Source organism: Mustelus asterias, chromosome 4 (genome assembly GCF_964213995.1).
Source record: "Mustelus asterias chromosome 4, sMusAst1.hap1.1, whole genome shotgun sequence".
Taxonomy (NCBI): Eukaryota; Metazoa; Chordata; class Chondrichthyes; order Carcharhiniformes; family Triakidae; genus Mustelus; species Mustelus asterias.
This window is the reverse complement of record NC_135804.1, coordinates 124668365-124694039: the sequence shown is the minus strand read 5'-3', so window position 1 is coordinate 124694039 and position 25675 is coordinate 124668365. Positions and strand designations below refer to the sequence as shown.

Genomic DNA, 25675 nt, shown 5'->3' with positions numbered 1-25675 from the left:
TTCAATCTTTTCCACATCCTTCCTATAGTGAGGCGACCAGAACTGAGCACAGTACTCCAAGTGGGGTCTGACGAGGGTCTTATATAGCTGCATCATTATCCCCGGACTCCTAAACTCAATCCCTCGATTGATAAAGGCCAGCACACCATACGCCTTCTTAACCACCTCCTCCACCTGCGGGGCCGATTTTAGAGTCCTATGGACCTGGACCCCAAGGTCCTTCTGATCCTCTACCGTACTAAGAGTCTTTCCCTTTATATTGTACTCCTTCATCCCATTTGTCCTACCAAAATGGACCACAACGCATTAATCTGGGTTGAAGTCCATCTGCCACTTCTCCGTCCAGCCTTGCATCCTATCTATGTCCCTCTGTAACTTCTGACATCCCTCCAGACTATCCACAACCCCGCCAACCTTCGTGTCGTCGGCAAACTTACCAACCCATCCCTCCGCTTCCTCATCCAGGTCATTTATGAAAATGACAAACAGCAAGGGTCCCAGAACAGATCCCTGGGGCACACCACTGGTTTGGTTCATCTATTGCTGAAACCCTCATCTATTACTTCCTTTAGGCTTGACTATTCCAAGTGTTTCTTCTGGCTGGCCTTCCATCTTCTATCTTACATAAACCTGAGTTCAAATAACACTCTTGTTGCCAATATCTTCACTGGCACTGAGATCTGCTCACCCACTATGCTCACTTTCCTTCACTGACTTCTGGTTTGGCATCGCCTCAGTTTTTAAAGTTCTCATCCTTGTTTTCACAAAACTCCATTGACTCAGCCCTCTGTATCTCTGTAGTCACCCATAAATTGATAGCTGTGCCTTTAGGCTAAGTCATAAACTCTGGAACTCCCTCCCTAAAACTCTCACCCTGTCAACTTCCATCTCTTCTTTTATTATGCATCTTGGTCCCAATTTTTGGTCAGCATCCAAATATTTCTTTATGTGGCTCCCTGCCAAATATTGAAAATGCTGGAAAATCTGAGCAGGTCTGACAACATCTGTGGAGAGAGAACAGAGCCAATGTTTCGAGTCTGGATGACCTTTTGATGCATCATTATGTTAAAGACACTGTATAATATCAAGTTGTTGTTATAATCTAACAGTGTCTTGTGAATAAGTGGAAGAAAGAGGTAGGATTGGAAAAGAGTGGACACAGTTTCAGAAATAAATGTGCTTGTCAAGTATACATTGTGTGACCTCTTTATTCCTCCAATTGAGTGACTGAATGGGATCACATTTCTCCAATGCCAATAGCTGAAAATGTAGTTGTGAAAATACTGTTTAGCAATTTTCTTCAAAATACCTTGCAATTTTAATTTATCCTTTGCTGTTACAGGATTATGTTCCTGAATAGAGGGGCAAGTCAGCAGAAGAAACTGCAAACACAGAGGCAAGGACAACAAACCAGAGTCAATATTAACAGAGGGGTATGTTGCTCGCTGCATTGACAGTTTTTGGAAAATGATTTGGAAATATGCATTTGATTCCAGAGAGTAATCAGTTAGACCCAACTGCAAAGAGAAAAAAACCTAAAAAGATAATAAAGTACATTTTTATAACATTTCTGGAATAGCTCCAACCCATTAAGTGCCATTACCCAAAGATGAACAAGAGTAGGTTGATTAGCTCTAGTTTTTACACCACAGTTAGTTCAGTTTCACTAGCTTCTGTCAAGGCTAGAAAAGGGGTGACTGAAATGTGTAAATATATACTATTGGACTCTACAAGATAAATTCACTAATCCTGGCTACTCCATCACAAGCCAAGTAGCATTATTGAGAGGTGGTCACACAGTGGTATTAGGCTAGTAATTCAGAAATACAGGGTAATACTCTCGGGACTTGGGTTCAACTCCCACCACAGCAGATGGTGGAATTTGAATTCAGTAAAAAAGTCTGGAATTAAATGTCTAATGGTGACCAATTAAATGTCTAATGCTAATTGTCGTAAAACCCCATCTAGTTCGTTCATGCCCTTTAGGGACAGAAATCTGCCACCCTTACCTGGTCTGGCCTACATGTTACTCCAGACCCACAGTAATGTGGTTGACTCTTAAATGGCTTCTGAACATGTTAATTAAGGATGGGCAATAAATGTGTGACTAGCCAGTGACGCCCACATCCCATGAACTAATAAAAAATAGTTGAAGAATCAGCATTACAATGCATTATGTTTAATCCATGCTCCGTTCGACTACTGCTCACCACTGAGAGCACAGACTGTTGAATTTACCCTAACATTGTGAAGCAGCTATTTTTCACAGTTACTGCCAGATTGTAGTAGACCACCTCTCCTCCAGAAGAGTTAAGTGGAACAGTTTATTTTTGCTTTTAGCTCTGCTAGGAGTGACAGCCTGGCTGTAGGTTTGTCTATTTCCATTGTCAGGATAATGAGTCTGTTTAGAGCAACAAGGATAAAAAAACGACACAGTGAACTTTTCTAACAGGAAAAGAATGATGAGTGGTGTGTTGTTAGTTTCCACAAATTGCTCATTTATAAGCTGTGCTGCTTTTGACTTTAACCTATTAATAATGATGAAAAAAAGCAGATATCGAAGAGAAAGCCTTTACCACTGCAGTCAGAGGCAATTTTGGTTTATATGGGGGAGATAGTGATGTAATGGTAATGTCACTGGGGCAGTCATCCAGAGGCCCAAGGTAGTGCTCTCAAAACACGTGTTCAGATCGCACTGAAGCAGTTAGTGGAATTTAAATTGAATTAATAAAAATCTGCAGTTGAAAGCTGATCTCAGTAATAGTGACCATGGAACTATCATCAGTCGTAAAAAACCCATTTGGTCCATTAGTGTTCTTTTAGGCAAGGAAATCTCATCCTTACCTACATATGACTCCAAATCCAGAGCCCTGTGGTTGATTACTAACTACCCTCTGAAATGGCCTAGCAAGCCACTTAATTCATAGGCAATTAAGGATGGTGACAAACACTTGCTTTTCCAACAATGCTCACATCCCAAGAAAGAATAAACAAGTAAGACAAAAATTATTGACATTAGGAAAGAAATAGTCTGTAGGATAGACATTTCCCTGATAGATGAGTTGGTAAGTGTATCTATTGGTATGGCACGGGGCGGCACGGTAGCACAGTGGTTAGCACTGCTGCTTCACAGCTCCAGGGACCTGGGTTCGATTCCCGGCTTGGGTCACTGTCTGTGTGGAGTTTGCACATTCTCCTCGTGTTTGCGTGGGTTTCCTCCCACAGTCCAAAGATGTGCGGGTTAGGTTGATTGGCCATGCTAAAAATTGCCCTTAGTGTCCTAAAATGCGTAGGTTAGAGGGATTAGCGGGTAAATGTGTGGGGGTAGGGCCTGGGTGGGATTGTGGTCGGTGCAGACTCGATGGGCCGAATGGCCTCTTTCTGTACTGTAGGGTTTCTATGTTTCTATGTATAAGGAACTGAGGCAAAATGACTATGAAAGATGTAAGTTTAATTCCTATATTTTTGGTGATGTGAGTTGGAATAGAAGAAATACTATAATTGAATTAATTGGAAAATAATGAAATCAGCCTGGATTCCTTTTCCTACTGAAACAATTGATTAGGGGAATACCAGAAGACAAAACCAAGCTTGGCAGTGATGCCCTGAACAGCCATATAGCTAGACAGAGTTCACCTTCCTCACTCAAACATGAAAGGGTTGACTGACTTTTGAACTGTCAGATGCAAAGCATGTTGGATGATTGTCCATACCCACAGTGAAAGATGGCTGTGCTTTTATGGTACTGGCATCATTTACAGTTGGACTTTGGGCTGTGGGTGCCAAACACATGGCCCAATGCAACTAACCAGATTAAGTTGCACTAATGATCAGATAGAAAATATTGAACCACAAGGTGAGTGCAGAGTGGAAGTGTTGATAGCAGTGGTGAGGGGGAAGGATCACAATCATGAATGGACACAACAAAAATAATTTCAAACTTCTCTTTCCTCCTTTTTAAAATTATAAACAACGGGATTGACTGGGTTAGTGGGACAGGAAAGTTATCGACTAGAGTTTTAATGTCATTACTACTCCACATTATGCATTCTTGGCTGACAACCCAGAAATCTATTAGAATAGTGAAACACCTGAGCCCCAGGGAAAATGTTGCTTGATTGATTGCTCTGGTTTTCTCATCCTTTCTGTTAACTGCACAGTGTTTACTTACACAAGATGAAGGTGCTTTCAAGTGCTTGAAAGTTTCTGTTATTGGCATTTTAAAGGGTCTGATTGCCACTTTTATTGGCCTGTAATAGAAAGGAGTTTTTTTTTAAGGAAATGGAAAGTTATTAATGACTGACTTTTTTCACGTCTTATTATCACTAAATGGTCCATTGGTTCTATATACTGTATGGGCATGTAAATGGCAAACATGAGTGGGGGATGTACTTTGGAATGAGAGGTCATTGAGGTTGGACAGAGAGGGCATATCTTAGCACTGAGGGGAGTCATATGAGGAGTACCTTCTGAACCTGCCTTTCAAAAGTTTTCATGATGCAGATTATGTTTCATGACACCTCTGAGGTGACCTTTAAGAAGCTGGCCTGACTCCATAAAAATTGTGGAGAACTGGGGCATGCCTATCCCCACCATGGAGCCAGCCAGGTCATGAGCAACCCTAACCAGCCCACACCCTTAAAAGGCTGTACTGAAATTCAGAAATCTAGGAATGAAAATCTGGAATAGGGCCCCAGCTGCCATTGTCACACCTCCATGGAGACCCCTGACTCCATAAAAATCCATCCCATAGAATTTGATTTGTTTTGTTTATCCGTATGTGTCTAATTTTTAGTTTCCACCAATGGGTCCAAGAACTGGGCAGAAGAGGACGAGAATGTAAGTAAATGCATGTTAGAAAAACATATCCAACGTGTATGTGTGTGTGTGTACATCCTAGCCCAGGTCTCTGACCTTCCCAATGAAGACTCATTCCTTGTAACCTTTATCTCCCACTGACAACTCAATGGCAAAGCTTCCATTTCCACAATTTTTTAGGTCTCTAATTTTCTCATCAAATCCTGCGATATTAATTCCCCCTCCCAAGTCTTTGAATCCCTCATACCTGGTGTGATGATGGTATTGCTATAAATGCAATTTTTAAAAATGTTTCGGGAATGTTTATAGATTCAGTTTTTTCTGCAGGCAGTCAGTGTGTCTGAAAAAACATTTGGCTCAGATGCTGGCAGAGCAGGATAATTACTCATTTTAGCCATGTAGTGTTTACTTAGGATAGAGCTAATGGATATTTGTTTATAGATGAAGATTCCTCCTGGGGGTTTTGATTAGGTTGAATGACAGGGTCATGAATAAGGTGGTTATGGGATGAACTAGGTCTGTAGGAGAGAAAACAGCGTTCAGTTCTGGCTGGGGTTTGTTTGAAGACAAAAGGTAAATAAGCTGCTCTGAAACTTAAAATTGCTTCAGGTGTACATTCCTTACAGCCAGTATATTTATGGTTGCTAACTGTTTGTAAAATGGAATTTTGAGTCAGTAAGAGGACTGTTGTTTCTTTGGAACTGAAACAGCGACATATTAGAAATTAAAGTTATTTCCTTTCATTTTCAAAATATTGTTCAACTGTTAATAGTCAAGCTGCTTCATTTTGTTAGAGTTATATTTAAATTTTGTTATTAAATAAAGTTTGCTTTACTATAAAAGATCCCTAATTTGTCATTGGAATTACTTGGAGTGAAGCATCCTATCCTCACATTTATGCAAGAATAGAGAAATTGTTGGTTCTGTCCGGCTTCCTAATGTAATTCGGGATTCTGGTCCATGACCCTAACACACAGGCCTCCAACACCCTTCACTCTTTGGACCAGCATTCACAAGCTCACTGTGGCACAGAGTTTCCTTATTCTGCAGCCTCCCCCAGCCTGCTCATGGTCCGACTGAAAGCTAAGCCTATTTGTTAATCAGGCTGACTTCTGGGCAGAGGACCTATTGAGACATCATATGTGTGCTATGGAGTTAAAATTTCACGGCATGTGGGGAATCGCTGGCCTTTGGGGAATTACAAATGTGTGCATATAACACATGTAACTTTCCACTGAAAGCACTGGAGATAAAAAAAATACACTTGAGACATAATTGTGGGAGTCTTTTTTTATCCTGTGTGTAATTATGTAAAATTAAACCTACATTGAAGTGCATTCCAAATATGTAATGTAGCTGGTAAGTCAGTTAAGCTTTGCTGTTGTGGTTTGTGATGTTATCTGAATCTTTTAACATGCTCTACTTTATCATTAATCCTAAATTAGTTTAATTTTCATTACTGTTCTGTCAAAATAGCAGTGTAATATATTCTGTAATTACATGATTTTTGCCTGTCTTGACTTGATACCTGTGGAATATGATGTGCTGTCAGCAATTCACTAATCAGCCAACTGTACATTGCTGGCTTTAGCCTCAAAGTAGTTTTCTGCTTGTTCACACTTACCGTGTTCAGAGTGACACCCTCAACATTTTTTCACATATTAGGAAAGTGTGGGTGGGAGCAGCAGCCTTCTACCTGCTTTTAAAGCATTTCTTACAAAGTTTTACAAGTTCCCAAGAACAACATCACAGCTATTTTCCACTGCTGCATAATAATGACATGAGTTAGGACCAGCTCCACAATTGGATGCAAACTTTACAAAGTGTGAATCAGATTCCTGGAGCACGATTGGGAATCAGATGGGAACTTGACACTACTTTCATAAAAATACACACCATAAACCACTTCGTACTCTTAAAAGTGATTGAATTGTTTTTAAATCTTCTCAAGAACCGGCATAAAGTGAACTATCAATGAAAAGCGTTTTACCGTGACTACAGTCATGTTCTTCATTAGTCCAAAAATGTAGAAATAATACCACAAATAAGATAATTGCCAAAATCTTGCTGCCATTCACGCCAGCGGAATCTTACGGTCCCACCGACAATGCACCACCGCCGTGGTTTCCTGGCAGTGAGGGGTGCAAAACCCATTGACAATGGCAGGACCATAAGATCCTCTCGCCAGCAAGTGACATGCCACCTCCTGCTGCCACGAAGCATCTCCGGAAGTAGTACTTTTCTATTTCAGGCTAAAGGTCTTGTCAGTGTGATGTTTGTATTATAGGGTGTTCAAAACTGTAAATGTTAATGCGGGATTGGGAATAAGTATGGCCCACATTATGATGTAGATAGACACCTGGGAGAAGTCGCGTAGTGGTAAGTCTGGTAGAAGTCAGCATAAAGGTGGCACCTAATCAGGACTATATCCTGTATATATGTATAGAGTTATGTGTTATTAATAAACAGTTATTGTACAACCATACAAACCTCTAAACATTTTCATGAGACAACATGCAACCATCCAACCTGGTGGCAGCATGTGAAGTACACCAAAACCCCTAAGAATGATGAAATATAGGAGAAGTCTGCCTCACTGAAAGACACAGCTGGAGATTGCCTAATAAGCTGCATTACAGGCATAGAGACTGAGGGCAGAAGAAAGAGCCGTTGTGCAGCGTAACAGGACTCCACCAAAGCCATGTGGAGGTCCATTGTGAGACCCAATTGAAAGCCTAGTCAAAGGACCGACACAGGGAGAACGTACAATCTCCACACAGTGACCCAAGTCGGGAATCGAACCCGGGTCGCTGGCGCTGTGAGGCAGCAGTGCTACCCATTGTGCCACTGTGCTGCTCCAAAACTTGAAAAGAACAAGGTATGAAAGAGCTGTAAAACTTGAAGATAGTCTGAATCTGTAAAGTCAGAGACTTTGGGGGAGGACAGGGGCACATTGGGTAGCATGTAAATATTATTGTAAATGCATTTGGGTAAAGACTCGGTGATTGGGCAGTTGCAGTGTTAGGGTGTTTGAGACTGTAACCGTTAATATGGGACTGGGGAAACGGTACCACTCATTATAATGTAGAGAATCGCATGGGAGTAGTAAGGTATAGTCAACTGTCTCTTGTCTATATGTTTATAGTTATATGTCATTTAATAAAGTTATTTTTCAACCACACAAGCCTCTAGACCTCTTCATGAGACAACATATAGCCTTACTACAACATGCGATTTCTTATAACTCTAACAGCATCTTGAGGATGGTGAAAAGAACTATAATAAGGCACATTTTTAAGGCTAGGAAATATACTTATTGCGGCTGCTATATTTTGGCACATGTTTTAAGGAAGTAAAATTGAGAAAAAAAACTCCCTTAATCCCACACCATGATCCATTCATGCAAGTCATTAAAGAATTTGACTTGATATAACACTTTTCATATTTCACAGTACTTCACAGATAATTAATTTGGAAGTCTAGTCATTGTTGTAATGTCAGTAAACACTGCAGGCAATTAGTACATATTAAGGTCCCACAATAAATCAATGAGATACATAGCTAGATTATCTGTTTTAATGGTGGTAATTGAGGGATAGATGTTGGCCACAATACTTGAAAGCTTCCTATCACTTCGTCAAGTACTGAGATGGGATCTTTTACATTCACATCAGAACAGGAGTAGGCTGTTCAACCGTCTAAGCTTGTTCAGCCATTCTGTTAAGTCATGGCTGATCTATACTTCACCTCCATTTACGTCTTTTCATCACATCCTCTGATTCAGTAACTTCACAAAAATCTATTAATCTCAGACTTGAAAATTGTCATTATTGGAGAATCTACAATCTTATGAGGCAAAGGGTGGGCAGATTTCCATGACACACTGCTTTGAGAAAGTCCCCTATGACTTTATTTCTAAATGTCTAGCGCTCATTTTAAGATTATGCTTCTTGTTCTTGATTCCCTTAGCAGAGAAAATGGTTTATGCAATTGAATGAATCCCTTTATAGTTTTGAACTCCAGTTAGACCATTCCCTGATCTTCTAAATTCAAGGCGTATTTTTAAAAAAAATTTACAACCTGCCATCTTAATTTAATTTTTTCAGCGCTCATTTCATTCTGGTGAACCTACATTGCACGCTTTCCAAAGTCATGTCTTCACTCAAGTGCATTGCCCAAAACCCAATGCAGTACTTCAGATGGGGTTTGACTAAGGCTCAATACAACTGTATCCAAAGCTACTTGAGGTAAAGGCTGATGTTCCATTAGTCTAATTCGAATTTTGACTTCACATTGCATCTGAAAGGGGGCACCTTGAATTGTGCAGCACTGAAATGTCAGCCTAGATAATGTCCTCAAGTTTGTGAAATGGAGCGTGAATTGGTAACTTTCTGATGCAGGAATGCTACCAATGAACCAAAGCTGACATCATGCATCCAGTATCCTATAGAAAATGGGTTTACTTGGCAGGGGTCAGATAAACCCTTTTGAAAATAAGATAGTTCCAAGATGGTAGAAAATTATTTTAGGTTGTGCCAACCATGTACACTTTGCAAATCTAACTCGTGTGAGAATCTTGTTATTACGTTGCATTAATCATTTCACATATACTTTGATATGGAATTACACTCTAGATTGATCATTGCATACCTAACTTTGATTTTTCAGGTGGAGGAAGCAGTCAACTTCTAGCTCCATCTTAACAGTATCTGTACCCAATCCACAGGCCAACCAGCAAGCAGTGTAAGTTTAAAATACCAAGAGTCTGACCTTGTCAGAAAAATATTTAAACCTAAACAGGATATATTCTGTGTGGGAGATCTTGTGGCACAATGGGTAGTATCCCTGCCTCTGGACCAGAAGCTCTGGGTTCAAGTCTCGCCCCAAGACTTGATGGTCAAGGAAGGTGCGTTCGTAGCATGGTCAAAAAGTTTGTACCTTAATCTCTAAATCCTTTTGAACACACCAGTGGCAGGCGATAAGAGTGGGGAGACTCCTGGTCAGCCACGCTTGATGTGGAATGGCACCCCTCAAGTTGAAAGCCCCTTGTGACAGACTACCAACCTGTTCCAGGAATTACTACCTATGGAAATAGCCAAAGGGTACCATTAGGTGTGGGAAGGGAATTGGAATATATTCTGTGCTGTTGCTCATGTGAGTCACAGCATATATTGCGCATAATAGGATATTACCAGCAAAGTGTCATTGAGAACCTATGACAGCATGTGGTGAGTGCGGCAGGAGGTTTCCAGAAAGTTTAAATATATCTAGATGTATATTTAGATCTCCACCAGATCTGCACCATCTTGCAGCAGAAAGTAAGCAGGCATTCAGAATACAGTAGCAAAATACTGTGGATGCTGGCAAATTGAAATAAAAACAAAAATTCCAGGAAATACTCAGCAGGACTGGCAGCATCTACAGGGAGGGCCACAGAGTTAATGGCCTAGATCTTCAAGCAGAGGCAATGATGAGCACTTTGCCACTGCGCTCACAGATTTACCTGACTTGACGGTGCTACATATTTCTTCTAGAATCTTTCAATCCCAACTGTCAAAGAGGTGCACGACTTGGCATCCCTCAGGGAATTCCAGAAGAGTGGAGTCAGGGGGAAGACAGGACACACTCCTTTTTACTACACCAGCTGCTGTACAATAAGATTAAAAGGTCCAACATCTGAATGTTGTCGAATGGGTGAATGAGTCGAATGAATGAGATGGTGAATGGGATAGGTAGGGACCCGGAGCGAGGTGGCGGGGTGGGGGGGGGGGGGGGGGTGATGTTTGTGTGGTGGTCGGGGAATTTTGGTCCAGTTCTGGGGGTAGTTGGGTGGAAGGGAATAGTTGGGCCGGCTCGGGGGGATGCTTGGATAATTGGGGGAAGGGGGTGGTAGTCGGGCCAGACAGGTAGTCTGGTCAGATGGTTGGTGGGGATTTGGAGGGGGTGATGGGTGAGGGGCGGTCGGGGGGGGGGGGGTGGGCGGGTGGTGGAGTTACCCAGGTGTTAGACTAGCTTTTCAGCTGCCTGTCATTTCTTGGGTAACTATCTCTAGCTCAGATTTGGAGACACTTGTGAAGGGTCTAGGGGAGCAAGGGAATTGCCCTTGGAAGATCAAACCTTCACAGATACTCAGTGCATATCTTCAGTCATACATCGGGTCTCTGACAACCTGGAGATAGGAAGGGTTGGCCCAATATCTCAGGTCAATGAAACATCAGAACACTAATGAGAAACATCAATTCTGTTTCTCTCTGCCTCGATGCAATCTGACCTGCTGAGCCTCAGCATTTTCTGTTTTTAATTCATAATAAAGCTCTCTATATATGATGCCAGAAGTGTATCAGGAGCATTCTGTTTAATTATTTTTACTACTTCATGCCCTCAATGGTATTAACCCCTTTTTATTCAGCTCTTCACTCCATTAAATTAAATTGCACATGAATTTACATCCAACATAACTATAGGGTTCATGGTGGGAGATATAGGAAGGATGTCTGAGGTAGGTTTTTTACTCAGAGAGTGGTTGGGGTGTGGAATGGACTGCCTGCAGGGATAGTGGAGTCAGAAACTTTAGGAACATTTAAGAAGCTATTGGATAGGCACATGGAGTACTTCGGGATGATAGGGAGGAAATAGCTTGATCTGGGTTTCAGACAAAGCTCGGCACAACATCGTGGGCCGAAGGGCCTGTTCTGTGCTGTACTGTTCTATGTCTATGTAACAACACCAGGGTACAATATGTATACATCTGTATGGTTTATGGCTAACGTAGCCACGTAAGCAACCTTACTGTTGGCATCTGGATCAATGGAACTGAGAGTGGGCTGATCAGCAAGGCAAAGCGATATGGAGATACACACACTCACTCTGTTTCCTACTCTTACTAAACCCATTATTGCTTTGCAGGTTGAAATTGACCTTGAATTGGGTATGGCTTCTAGTGGCCTTTGTACTGGTTCAGCAACCCAGAGTCTGAGAGTTTAAATTGCAGAATGCACGCTGTCAAATTCAATACGTTTGGTCATTTGTGAGCTAGCACCAGAAAATAGCTATGAAAGCTGTTTGATTGTTGTAAAACCCAACCACCACACTACCATCCTTCAGGAATCATACCAAATCCAAGGCCTGTTGCTTCAAAGCAGAAATGGGCATTGTACAGGCAGGGAGCTTATTGAGTGTTCGCAACATGTCATGTCCACATTTGCCTTTCCTTACTGATGTGTAACAGATCCACCATCAACCCACAGCCCCCGGCCCTCCCATTGATCCAAGTACCATTGGTAGCTGTACCTTTACATGGTGCAGCTTATGTGTGATTGAACTTGTTGTCATGGCAACTAGGGATTGACAATAAGTTGTGCCTTGTCAATGTTGCCAATGCTCAAGAACAAATTTATTTTTCCAATATGAAGGTTTAAATTATCGTAAAATGTAGACAGCTCTCCATCCTATAATATCTTTAATAATATTGATTGCAATCAACATGCAACTTTTTAGCACCACTTACTGACTCATCCTTTGTCAAGGAATGATGGTTAAAAATACTACGTTTAACATGCAAAGCGAGGGAAATTATGCTGTAAAGAATTCAAAAAATGCAACCGCTTTAAAATGCAGCCTCTTACATCTAATTAGCATAAAGTAATAATTTTATCATGCTTTAGGATATACAATCCTACATATAATATACAGCAAATTAATTGAATTAAATGATGCAGAGACTTAACTGGAGTATATTCTACATTCACAGCCAAAGACAAAGGATCCAGCACCCAACTTTGAATGGAGGAAAGAGGATGGCAACAAAAGCAGTAAGGAATCAACCAAAAGGAGTTTATCTTGGGTTTGACTTTAAGAGCATAGCTAATCAGGTACGAGAATGTAATTGAATATTTGTTTTATTGTTAATGGATAAATTAACCATCGCTGGCAAGGCCAGCATTCATTGCTACTCCTTATGGCTCTTGAGAAGTTGAAGTTGAACCCCCTTTTTGAACCATTGCGGTAGTGAGAGTATATCCAGAGTGCTGCTAGGAAGGGAATTCCAGCATTTTGAAGCAGTGACAGTGAGGCACTGGCAATATTGTTCCAAATCGGGATGATGGGTGGCTAGGAGAGGAACTTGGAGGTGGTGATGTGCCCAAGCACCTGTTGTCTTTGTCCATCTAGGTGGCAGAGCATGTGAATTTGGAAGATACTGTTGATGGAGTCTTGTAAGTTGACAAGTTCCCTCCCTTATGATTGTATGTTCCTCACCTTTGAGCTCAACTTCAAATGCTGCACTCTTTGTCTTAATGTGCACCTGTGCTTTCCTGAGGTGTGTCTTGGTGAGTTGATGGTCACTTCTCTCCTCCTCTGGAATCGACTTCACGTTGTGCATGTGAACTTGAAGCTCCAGCTTCATTGCTGTGGTTTTTCCTGGTTCTCTGACAGCAAATGTTTGACTCTGAAGTTCGGCCTCAATCTTCTGCTGCTGTGCTTCTTGTTAGATGGTGCACACTCCTGCAACTGTTTGTCAATGATGGAGGGAGTGATGTTGAACTTGGAGATTGACATACTTAATCAAGTTGACTGATGTGTTCTGGATGGTATTGAGCTTCTTGAGTGTTAAGAACATAAGAAATAGGAGCAGGAGTAGGCCATCTAGCCCCTCGAGCCTGCCCCGCCATTCAACAAGATCATGGCTGATCTGAAGCGAATCAGTTCCACTTACCCGCCTGCTCCCCATATCCCTTAATTCCCTTAGCGATCAGAAATCTATCTACCCGTGATTTAAACATATTCAACGAGTTAGCCTCCACCACTTCAATGGGCAGAAAATTCCAGAGATTCACTACCCTCTGAGAGAAGTTCCCCCTCAACTCTGTTCTGAACCAGCCCCCAATTATTTTGAGGTTGTGTCCTCTAGTTCTGGTTTCCCTCTACCTCTCTCTACCTCTACCCTATCCAGCCCCTTCATTATCTTATATGTCTCTATAAGATCACCCCTCAGCCTTCTAAACTCCAACGAGTGCAGACCCAATCTGTTCAATCTCTCCTCATAAGCTACACCCCTCATCTCCGGTATCAACCTGGTGAACCTTCTCTGCACTCCCTCCAAGGCCAATATATCCTTTTGCAAATAAGGGGACCAAAACTGCACACAGTACTCCAGTTGCTGCCTCACCAGTGCCTTGTATAGTTGCAGCAAGACCTCCCTGCTTTTATATTCTATCCACCTCGCGATAAAGGCCAACATTCCATTCGCCTTCTTGATCACCTGCTGCACCTGCAGACTGAGTTTTTGCGATTCGTGCACAAGGACCCCCAGGTCCCTCTGCACAGTAGCATGATGTAGTTTTGCTCCATTTAAATAATATTCCAATTTACTATTATTTCTTCCCGTGGATAACCTCACATTTGCCAACGTTATATTCCATCTGCCGGATCCTCGCCCACTCGCTCAGCCTATCCAAATCTCTCTGCAGACTTTCCGCATCCTCCATGCAATTCGCTCTCCCACTCATCTTTGTGTCATCGGCAAACTTTGATCCCTACACTCAGTCCCCCCCTCCAGATCATCAATGTAAATGGTAAACAGTTGAGGCCCCAGCACCGATCCCTGCGGCACGCCACCTGTCACCAACTGCCAACCAGAAAAGCACCCATTTATTCCAACTCTCTGCTTCCTGTTAGATAGCCAATCCCCAATCCACGCCAACACCTTACCCCCAACTCCATGTACCCCAATCTTCTGCAGCAACCTTTTGTGGGGCACCTTATCGAATGCCTTCTGGAAATCTAAAAACACCACATCCACCAGTTCCCCTCTGTCAACCGTATTAGTCACATCTTCATAAAAATCCAGTAAATTCGTCAAACACGACTTTCCCTTCATGAATTCATGCTGCGTCTGCTTGATCGAACCATTCTTATCCAGGTGCTCTGCTATTTCCTCTTTAATGATGGACTCCAGCATCTTCCCAACTACGGACGTTAAGCTAACCGGCCTGTAGTTACCCGCCTTTTGTCTACTTTTTTTAAACAGCGGGGTAACAGTAGCTGTTTTCCAATCAGCCGGCACTACCCCAGAGTGTTGTTGAAGCTGCACTCACCCAGGCAAGAGAAGAGTATTCAATCATGTTCCTGGCCTATGCCTTGTGGACGGTGACCAGGTTTTGGTTAGCTCATTTAGCTAGATGGCTAGAGTGTGCTCCAGAGCTACACCAACAACATAGGTTCAATCCCCATACCAGATGTAGCACTTCAAGGAGGGTTGCTTCCTTGCCATGCTTCATGTGGAGATTTGTAAACACTTCTCTCTCGCTTTTTTTTCTCTCTCTTTTTTCTCCCTTTTTTTTCTCTCTCTCTTTTTTTCTCTCTCGAACAGTCAAATATGTCTATGGGCTATCATGGACCATGTGATCATAGTGACCATGCTTTTGGGGAGTTAGGAGGTGAGTTACTCACCACAGAATTCCCATTCTCTGACCTGTTCTTGTAGCACGGCATTTATATGGTTGGTTCAATTTAGTTTTTGATCAATGGTAATGGATTCAGCCATTGATTGTCAATGGGAAATGGTGGTGGTGGCCATTACCTGGCACTCGGCATGAATGTTAGCTACGAGGTCTATTATATATCTTTCAGGGTTCAACCAGCATGAACAGCAGTGGTGGTGCTCCTGGCCACTCTCGGTGATGGATATTGAAGTTCCCCACTCAGCATGCATTCTGTGTCCTGGCTGTCCTCAATGTTTCTTGCAAGTGGTGTTCAGCATGGAAAAATACTGATTCATCAGCTGTGCCACTGTGGTAGGTGTGAATCAGCGGGATGATTCCTTACTCATGTTTGACCTGATGCCACAAGATTTGATAGGGTCCTTTGGAGGACTCCCTGAACACTCTTTCCTAATTGTGTATTACTGTGGCACTCTCTCTCATTGTCTATTATGCCAGTGAGAAAAGGTGTACCCAGGGATGGTGATGGAGGAGTCCGGGACATGGGCATTACCCCCATGAACATCTGTTGTGGTTGTGGGACAACTTGCAGGATGTGATTTTGTTGTTAAGAATCAAACGCATTGCAATGAGTCTGGAGTCACATGTGGGCCAACCAAGTCAGGATATCAGATTACTAGCTATGAAGCATATTTGTGAACCAGCTTGGTTTTGTAGTTAGCACTGCTGCCTCACAGTGCCAGGCACTCAGGTTCAGTTCCAACCTCGGGGTCACTGTGTGGAGTTTGCATGTTCTCCCCGTGTCTGCATGGGTTTCCTCCGGGTGCTCTGGTTTCCTCCCACAGTCCAAAGATGTGTGGGTTAGGTCGATTGGCCACGCTAAATTGTCCCTTAGCATCAGGACTAGTAGGGTAGATACATGAGGTCACGGAGATACAGTGTGGGTAGGTTTGTTGTTGGTGCAGGCTCAATGGGCTGAATGGCCTCCTCCTGCACTGTAAGGATTCTATGATTCTAAAATAAGGTCATTTTATGATCATCATTGCTGAGATTATTCCAAATGTATTAAGTTAATAAAGTTAAAAGTTTATTTATTAGTCACAAGTAAGGCTTATATTAACACCGCAATGAAGTTACTGTGAAATTTGATGGAAAAGGTCCTTAGAGATGGGATTTGCGACCATTTAGAAAGATGCGGATTAATCCGGGATAGTCAGCATGGATTCGTGAAGGGCAAGTCGTACCTCACAAATTTGATTGAATTTTTTGAGGAGGTAACTAAGTGTGTTGATGAAGGTAGGGCAGTTGATGTCATATACATGGATTTTAGTAAGGCGTTTGATAAGGTCCCCCATGGTCGGCTTATGATGAAAGTGAGGAGGTGTGGGATAGAGGGAAAGTTGGCCGATTCGATAGGTAACTGGCTGTCTGATTGAAGACAGAGGGTGGTGGTCGATGGAAAATTTTCGGATTGGAGGCAGGTTGCTAGCGGAGTGCCGCAGGGATCAGTGCTTGGTCCTCTGCTCTTTGTGATTTTTATTAATGACTTAGAGGAGGGGGCTGAAGGGTGGATCAGTAAATTTGCTGATGACACCAAGATTGGTGGAGTAGTGGATGAGGTGGAGGGCTGTTGTAGGCTGCAAAGAGACATAGATAGGATGCAAAGCTGGGCTGAAAAATGGCAAATGGAGTTTAACCCTGATAAATGTGAGGTGATTCATTTTGGTAGGACAAATTTAAATGTGGATTACAGGGTCAAAGGTAGGGTTCTGAAGACTGTGGAGGAACAGAGAGATCTTGGGGTCCATATCCACAGATCTCTAAAGGTTGCCACTCAAGTGGATAGAGCTGTGAAGAAGGCCTATAGTGTGTTAGCTTTTATTAACAGGGGGTTGGAGTTTAAGAGCCGTGGGGTTATGCTGCAACTGTACAGGACTTTGGTGAGACCACATTTGGAATATTGTGTGCAGTTCTGGTCACCTCACTGTAAGAAGGATGTGGAAGCGCTGGAAAGAGTGCAGAGGAGATTTACCAGGATGCTGCCTGGTTTGGAGGGTAGGTCTTATGAGGAAAGGTTGAGGGAGCTAGGGCTGTTCTCTCTGGAGCGGAGGAGGCTGAGGGGAGACTTAATAGAGGTTTATAAAATGATGAAGGGGATAGATAGAGTGAACGTTCAAAGACTATTTCCTCGGGTGGATGGAGCTATTACAAGGGGGCATAACTATAGGGTTCGTGGTGGGAGATACAGGAAGGATATCAGAGGTAGGTTCTTTACGCAGAGAGTGGTTGGGGTGTGGAATGGACTGCCTGCAGTGATAGTGGAGTCAGACACTTTAGGAACATTTAAGCGGTTATTGGATAGGCACATGGAGCACACCAGGATGATAGGGAGTGGGATAGCTTGATCTTGGTTCCAGATAAAGCTCGGCACAACATCGTGGGCCGAAGGGCCTGTTCTGTGCTGTACTGTTCTATGTTCTATTTCCCTAGTCGCCACAATCCGGCACCTGTTCAGGTCAATGCACCTAGCCTTTCAGAATGAGGAAGGAAACCGGAGCACCCGGAGGAAACCCACGCAGACAATGACCCCGAGAACATGCAAAATCCACACAGACCCCGAGGTTGGAACTGAACCTGGGTCCCTGGCACTGTGAGGCAGTTGTGCTAACCAATGTGCCACCATGCTGCGCATTAATTAAGTGAATTAAAATAGCCCAACTGCTGTGGTGAGATTTGAACTCGTGTTTCCACAGCATCAGTGTAAGCACCTGGATTACTATTCCAGTCATATTCAGGGGAGGCGATGGCCTACTGCTATTATCACTATCATCATAGAAACCCTACAGTGCAGAAGGAGGCCATTCGTCCCATCGCGTCTGCACCGACCACAATCCCACCCAGGCCCTACCCCCACATATTTACCCGCTAATCCCTCTAACCTACACATCCCAGGACTCTAAGGGACAATTTTTAACCTGGCCAATCAACCTAACCCGCACATCTTTGGACTGTGGGAGGAAACCGGAGCACCCGGAGGAAACCCACGCAGACACGAGGAGAATGTGCAAACTCCACACAGACAGTGACCCGAGCCGGGAATCGAACCCGGGACCCTGGAGTTGTGAAGCAGCAGTGCTAACCACTGTGCTACCATGCCGCCTAGACTATTAATCCAGAAAGGCAGCTAATGTTCTGGGGCCCTGGGTTCGAATCCCACCATGGCAGATGATAGAATTTGAATTCAATAAAAAATATCTTGAATTAAGAATCAACTGATGACCATTGTCGATTATCAGAAAAACCCATCTGGTTCACTAATGCCCTTTAGGGAAGGAAGTCTGCTGTCCTTACCTAGTCTGATCTACATGTGACTCCAGAGCCACAGAAATGTGGCTAACTCTGAACTGTCCTCTAAGGGCAATTAGAGATGGACAATAAATGCTGGCCAGCCAGCGATGCCCACGTTCCATGAATGAATTTTTAAAATTGATTATTTTTGCTACTGTTCCCTTTTAATCATTAAACCAATCACCAATATTTGTTTGAAGTCAAAATAGGTCTGTTTTGGCCCATAATTTCTGATCGCTGGGGTATTTTACCTGGGGGGTCAGATGTAGTGGCCACCCCCTCATAGAAGGATCGCATGGTAATTGCCTGAGAAGTTCAAACTTCCAGCATTGGGAACCATCCGATATTCTGAGGTCGGTTACCAGTGGTGTGCCCCAGGGATCTGTTGTGGGACCCTTGCTGTTTGTCATTTTCATAAATGACCTGGATGAGGAAGTGGAGGGATGGGTTGGTAAGTTTGCCGACGACACGAAGGTTGGTGGGGTTGTGGATAGTCTGGAGGGATGCCAGAAGTTACAGAGGGACATAGATAGGATGCAAGACTGGGCGGAGAAGTGGCAGATGGACTTCAACCCAGATTAATGCGTAGTGGTCCATTTTGGTAGGTCAAATGGGATGAAGGAGTACAATATAAAGGGAAAGACTCTTAGTACTGTGGAGGATCAGAAGGACCTTGGGGTCCGGGTCCATAGGACTCTAAAATCGGCCCCGCAGGTGGAGGAGGTGGTTAAGAAGGCGTATGGTGTGCTGGCCTTTATCAATCGTGGGATTGAGTTTAGGAGTCCGGGGATAATGATGCAGCTATATAAGGCCCTCGTCAGACCCCACTTGGAGTACTGTGCTCAGTTCTGGTTGCCTCATTACAGGAAGGATGTGGAAAAGATTGAAAGGGTGCAGAGGAGATTTACAAGGATGTTGCCTGGATTGAGTGGCATGCTTTATGAGGATAGGCTGAGGGAGCTCGGTCTTTTCTCCTTGGAGAGACGTAGGATGAGAGGAGACCTAATAGAGGTATATAAGATGTTGAGAGGCATAGATCGGGTGGACTCGTCAGAGGCTTTTTCCCAGGGTGGAAATGTCTGCTACGAGAGGACACAGTTTTAAGGTGCTGGGGGGTAGGTACAGGGGAAATGTTAGGGGGAAGTTTTTCACACACAGGGTGGTGGGCGAGTGGAATCGGCTGCCGTCAGTGGTGGTGGAGGCAAACGCAATAGGGTCTTTTAAGAGACTCCTGGATGAGTACATGGGACTTAATAGGATGGAGGGTTATGGGTAGGCCTAAAAGGTAGGGATATGTTCGGCACAACTTGTGGGGCTGAAGGACCTGTTTTGTGCTGTAGTTTTCTCTGTTTCTATGTTTCTAAATTGCTCTATTGCTCTCTCTTGGATGGTTCCTACAGAAACAGTTACCAGGAAACTTTAGAAGAATGAAAACCATTTATAATTCCACACTGACTTCAGCCAACCCCACCCCCCACTGGACCACAAAACTACCCTCCTGAGTCCCCAGGGATTCCCTGATCTACTGCCAATTCCCTCCACACCCTGGCTACCCCACACACCACTCTGACTGCTCTTTCAACATCCAGACTATGCCCTACCTGTCAAGTTCTCTCCCCAATTGCAATTACCCTGAGCGACCATCCCTGCCACTGATCACCCCCATGAACATCCACCCCTCTTCTGACCACCTGACTCTCCCCACTGATCTCCCGCACCCATACGGCAGTTTGTGTGTAAATAAATTGGGCGTGCCTTCCTTTACCCTGCCTTTACTGGCCTTGATCAAGGCCTTGGTCATCCACTGCACTGCACCTTTCTCACCCAGTCAGAGTCAGATGGTCAGAGTGGTGTGGCTTCATTTTAGTGCAAGTAAAAGGCACGGAGTACCAATCTGACTGTGATTTGAGGTCCATGGAATTTATGGATCTTTATTTCTGGAATGTCCAAAAATAGGAGTAATCCAAGGATATCCTCACCATTTATTTATAGGTATTAGGACATGCAGGCCGGACTTTTGCTCACCCACCATAGGATAGAATCATAGAATTCCTACAATGCAGATGGAGGCCATTCGGCCTATCGAGTCTGCGCTGACAACAATCCCACCCTGGCCCTATCCCCGTAACCCCACATATTTACCCTACTAGTTCTCCTGACACTAAGGGGCAATTTAGCTTAGCCAATCAACCTAACCCGCACATCTTTGAGGTGTGGGAGGAAACCAGAGCACCCGGAGGAAACCCATGCAGTCACGGGGAAACATGCAAACTCCACACAGTCCCCCGAGGCTGGAATTGAATCTGGGTTCCTTGTGCTGTGAGGCACCATGGCTAACCACTGTGCCACCGTGCTGCCCACCAGCTGTGGACTAGCAGGCGGATGGGGCTGTGGTTTGTGGGGAGACTAGTTGTTTTGCTCTTCGCCTACCCATCTCTGTTGGGTTGTTACCAGCTGTGGGGCACGTATCGGGCCAATTAATAGTCACTTGAGAGACTCTTCCTGCTACTTCTGGTATTTTACCAAAGATGGTCATGAGTGGTGTTGATGTCCGCTCCACGTGGCGAGCCCACCAGGTACATGACTGTGGAATCAGGTCAGTGACCCTCCTGCTAAGGCACCCTGTGCTCAATGGAGGTTCTCATTAACTAGCAAAGGCTGGCCTACCTTTTTCCCCCCCTCCCACCCCCTAACCAGAGCCTATCTGACTGGCCTTGGCAAAGACACCCCACTTACCTGGCTATCTGACCTCCATCACTGTTCCTTTCTGGAGACTGACTCCAGTCCTGGCCATGGCTACCCCTAGTTGACAACTTCTGGAGGTGGGACATCCTCCATGGAGTGGGTGGAAGTCATGATCACATGAAGTCAACTCCCTGCTGACTATAAAATCTGGTTGCAGCTTCCTGGCCTGCCTGAGGTGGGTTCGCCATTGACTTTTCAGCCAGTGGGCGGGGTCACCACCTTCACTAAAAAATTCCAACCACGGAAGTAAGAAAAGTAACTCCAGAATGGCACTATAGTATCAATGAGAATTTCTTTGTTCTAATTATTCAGATTGAAATCTAGGAAGATTTTAGGATGATTGTGCTCCAAATATAATTAGAGAATCTAGTTTTTCTATTTCTATGTTTCTCTATGGATGAGTACATGGGACTTAATAGGATGGAGGGTTATAGGTAGGCCTAAAAGGTAGGGATATGTTTGGCACAACTTGTGGGGCCGAAGGGCCTGTTTTGTGCTGTAGTTTTTCTATGTTTCTAATCATCACACACATGAATGCAAAAAGGAAAAATATTGACCGTATTCACAAAGATTGAATTTTACAGGCATTCAATGTTTGGTAAATATTCTGCCAATAGATAAAGCATGTACATTAATTCAGTGACATTGGGTGGGACTTTCTACTCTGGCACGAGGCCACATGAAATGCCATAGACACCAGCAGGATCGGAAGGTCCCACCAGTGTCCAAATGCGAGCTGCTGTAAAACATGCCATGGTGGGGAATCCCACCTGTTGATTCCTCAAGAATGCAACTAGTCTTGTGCTAGCAAAGATTGGCTAATTCAGGCTCTGCTGCCCACCGATTCAGTGGGAACTCAGAGTTAGAACATAGAACATAGAACATAGAACATTACAGCGCAGAACAGGCCCTTCGGCCCACGATGTTGCACCGACCAGTTAAAAAAAAAAAAACTGTGACCCTCCAACCTAAACCAATTTCTTTTCGTCCATGAACCTATCTACGGATCTCTTAAACGCCCCCAAACTAGGCGCATTTACTACTGATGCTGGCAGGGCATTCCAATCCCTCACCACCCTCTGGGTAAAGAACCTACCCCTGACATCGGTTCTATAACTACCCCCCCTCAATTTAAAGCCATGCCCCCTCGTGCTGGATTTCTCCATCAGAGGAAAAAGGCTATCACTATCCACCCTATCTAAACCTCTAATCATCTTATATGTTTCAAGAGGGCACAAAAGTCATTTGCCCTAATTTGTGGACATGAGGACTGTGATTTGTGACGTGCCCCTTTGGGTTGAGAGAGAGGTGGGTAAGACATGCAATTCCAGATCTTCAGTTCTGGTCTCTTCATCTGAACATTTGACAACACGTTGCATGTGTCAGGATTCACTGACAATGCAGCTACACAACCGGCAGCCTGCTTTCTCTTAAAGGGAAGATGGAAAAGAAGATTACAGCCATGGAAATTCATACAGTCTGAACATCACAGCGCATGGAGGGATTATGCACTGGAGCCACTAATGGTGCAGGTGAGCCAAGATCCCACAAGGTGACAGAAGACCCTCAAGGACCACCCTCCATAAGGGAGTGCAGACAGCTGACCAAGAAGGTCAACTCCCGAGTCTGGCCAGAAAGACCTGGAGGCAGAGCCACAAGACCTCTAATGACATGGGTTTCAATGCCAATGAATGCACCACCTCATGCCATCTACCCAGCCACTTATTCTGCTCAAAGCCCAGCATTAATCTAGAATCACTTTCTGACACAGAGGACTCATGCCTAATAGCTAGATACTGCAACTCACCCTCACACTTACCAATGCTGGCAGCCTCATGCTCACCTTTCATATACATCGCCCAATAACAGTCCTAAACAACCACTGACATTCTGCCCTCTTGCAGGACAATGTGGCATACAACAGAAGGGAGCGAGCAGATCCAGCAGGGGACAAGGACAACTGAATCTCCTGAGTCCTGCAGCGGAGATGGTTTGTGCCATCATGGTGCTAGCTGCAATAGCTGATATCACTGAGAACGTTGAGGAGGGCAGTGTATTCCTGCTTTGTTTCTTCACCACTCCCACCTCACCCTCGCCCTGCTATCTGGAATGGGGAGCAAGTTGTCGTTTGACCATGGACCTTTTGCTTCTCACCTGGCACCCTGCTTTGCTGACAAGAACTTATCTCTTATTTCCTGATTTCAGACACCAAAGAAATAGCATTTGCATAATCATAGTGTCCCAAGGAGGAAGAGAGAGAGAGAGAGCAGCGCAGCAAGGATGAAGAAGCCTGATCACTGGGTCAGACACTCAGCCACCAGCACAGATACTGACACTGTGTTTAGCCTGAAAGCTTGTATAGAGTAAGCATCAGCACATGATGAGTCACCAGGCACAAATGGCTTGCAGCTATGCCAGGGTAAAGGTGCACTTGCCAGTTCATGGGAGCGCAAGGTGGCAGACAAGATGCTGGGTAAATTGGCCTGCCAGATTGCCTTCTGTCACTATCAAGGAGGATGGCACAGTGGCACATTAATTTGGCAGACAGATTACCTATCCTCCCACTACTTTGCTCCATCTGCCTTGTTTGTTTTATTCCTCCATGGGACGTGGGTATTGCTGACAAGGCCAGTATGTTTTTTTATTTCCCATCCATAATTGCCATTGAGAAGGTGGTGGTGAGCTGCTGCCTTGAACCGTGTCTCACCTGAAGAAGGGGCTCAGAGCCTCGAAAGCTTGTGTGGCTTTTGCTACCAAATAAACCTGTTGGACTTTAACCTGGTGTTGTTAAACTTCTTACTGTGTTTACCCCAGTCCAACGCCGGCATCTCCACGCCTTGAACCGTAGCAGTTGTTATAATGTAGGTACACCCCACAGTGCGTGGATCCAGTGGCACTATACTGCTATCCCCATACCGTTTGGAGCCTTTGAGGTTTGAAGAGATCTCACACTGCTCTGCTGTATCTGTGAGGAATCAGCAATATTTTCTGGAAGATGGGCCAAAACATGTGCAAAAATACTCTTTGAATACTTTCAGGCACTCTTCAATAGAACAAGTTCCATAGATTTTGCTAGCCTGAAAACAAGGTACCTGAACTTTGAATGAATGTTTCTGCAGGGCCGCTAATGTTGCTTCATGCTTCTTTTATTAGTTGTGAATAATGCAGATGTTGCCAGGACCCACACTATCCAAATTTGGTACTTGGCATCACATCAACCTGCTACGCTGTGTGACATTAGGGTTACACAATATGCATCCATATCATTGGAGAATGCTGCAAGTGTCATGAATGTTGCACCTCTTGCCCCTGGGGAAGCAAGGTAACCTGCATAACAGCGCCACACTGCTGAATTCCATGGCTAAAACATTATTTTCAACACTACTTCTGAACAACACCAGTAAAGATCAGCAATAATTGAATGTGATGGCAGCATGTTGATGTATGTTTATTACGTGTTGAAAGCTAAAGACTCATTGCTGTCACAAAAGTTGAAGTTGCTTCTTGGTTTCTTTTATTTTTACAATTTTGCTCTTGGTTTCAACTTAGATTTTAAAACAGAATATTGGAAATGGAGGTTAAGCATTCTCTGGAAGATGGGCCAAAACATTTGCCCATGTTTGGTGGGGCGGGGGGGGTGATGGAAATCAGGGCGCATGGTGGGGGGAACTTGCTAATGTGCCAGCCCTCTGCTCTTAACTGATGTTTAATTAAAGTGGCTAAAGTTTTGCAACACTGCCCAATCTTAACAAACAAATCTGTGACGGGAGCTGTAGAAGGATCCAACCACAATTTGTTAGAGGGGAATAATATAAGAAGTGTGGGGTGGTTGAGGGCATGGTAGAGTCTTTACCTAGAATTAGACAAAGACTGAAAGTCAAAACTAAAACAATGAAACACTAACAATGTTGGCAGCAGTGGCAGGCAATGTTTACACCAAGCCATAAAAGAAGGTTTTGCAATCTAATCGAAAGTAGAAGCAAAGTCACATTCTACTGCTGCCACAATCAAACCAAAGAGCATGTGAGGCTGTGGATTTCCCTGAATCATAACAATTGTCACATCTGTTGCTGTTCTTTTCAAAGGGTCACTTCCAATTAGAAATTGCATACTTAACAAATGTGGAAAAAGAGATGTAGACAAATTATTTTGCACTTGAGTCCTAGCATGTCTTTAAAGGACTTTTGCACAGATTTGAGTTACTCGATTTGCCATTTGAATGTGTAGATGAGTATACGTCCGGGTGCGGTTTTTGGCAGTTGACAATTAGCAATAGATGTAGTTTGAAGAGATACAACATTGAACAGAGATGCACAACATTGAAG

At 43.9% G+C, this 25675-nt stretch overlaps 1 protein-coding gene across 3 annotated transcripts in view; it reads left to right on the top strand.

The window, feature by feature from the left end:
- The window catches only part of LOC144492975 (UAP56-interacting factor-like), a 48887-nt gene that overhangs the window by 12813 nt on the left and 10399 nt on the right, over nt 1-25675 (top strand). For 2 of the 3 annotated variants that reach the window (XR_013497659.1, XM_078211712.1), the window contains exons 5-8: nt 1343-1433; nt 4796-4839; nt 9487-9561; nt 12569-12689. Coding sequence is in view for 2 of the 3 variants with exons in the window: in XM_078211712.1 (XP_078067838.1) it covers nt 1343-1433; nt 4796-4839; nt 9487-9561; nt 12569-12689 (331 nt within the window). In the remaining variant the exon portion in view is untranslated. The remainder of the gene's footprint in view (nt 1-1342; nt 1434-4795; nt 4840-9486; nt 9562-12568; nt 12690-25675) is intronic. The other variant, XM_078211713.1, reaches the window with a different exon arrangement.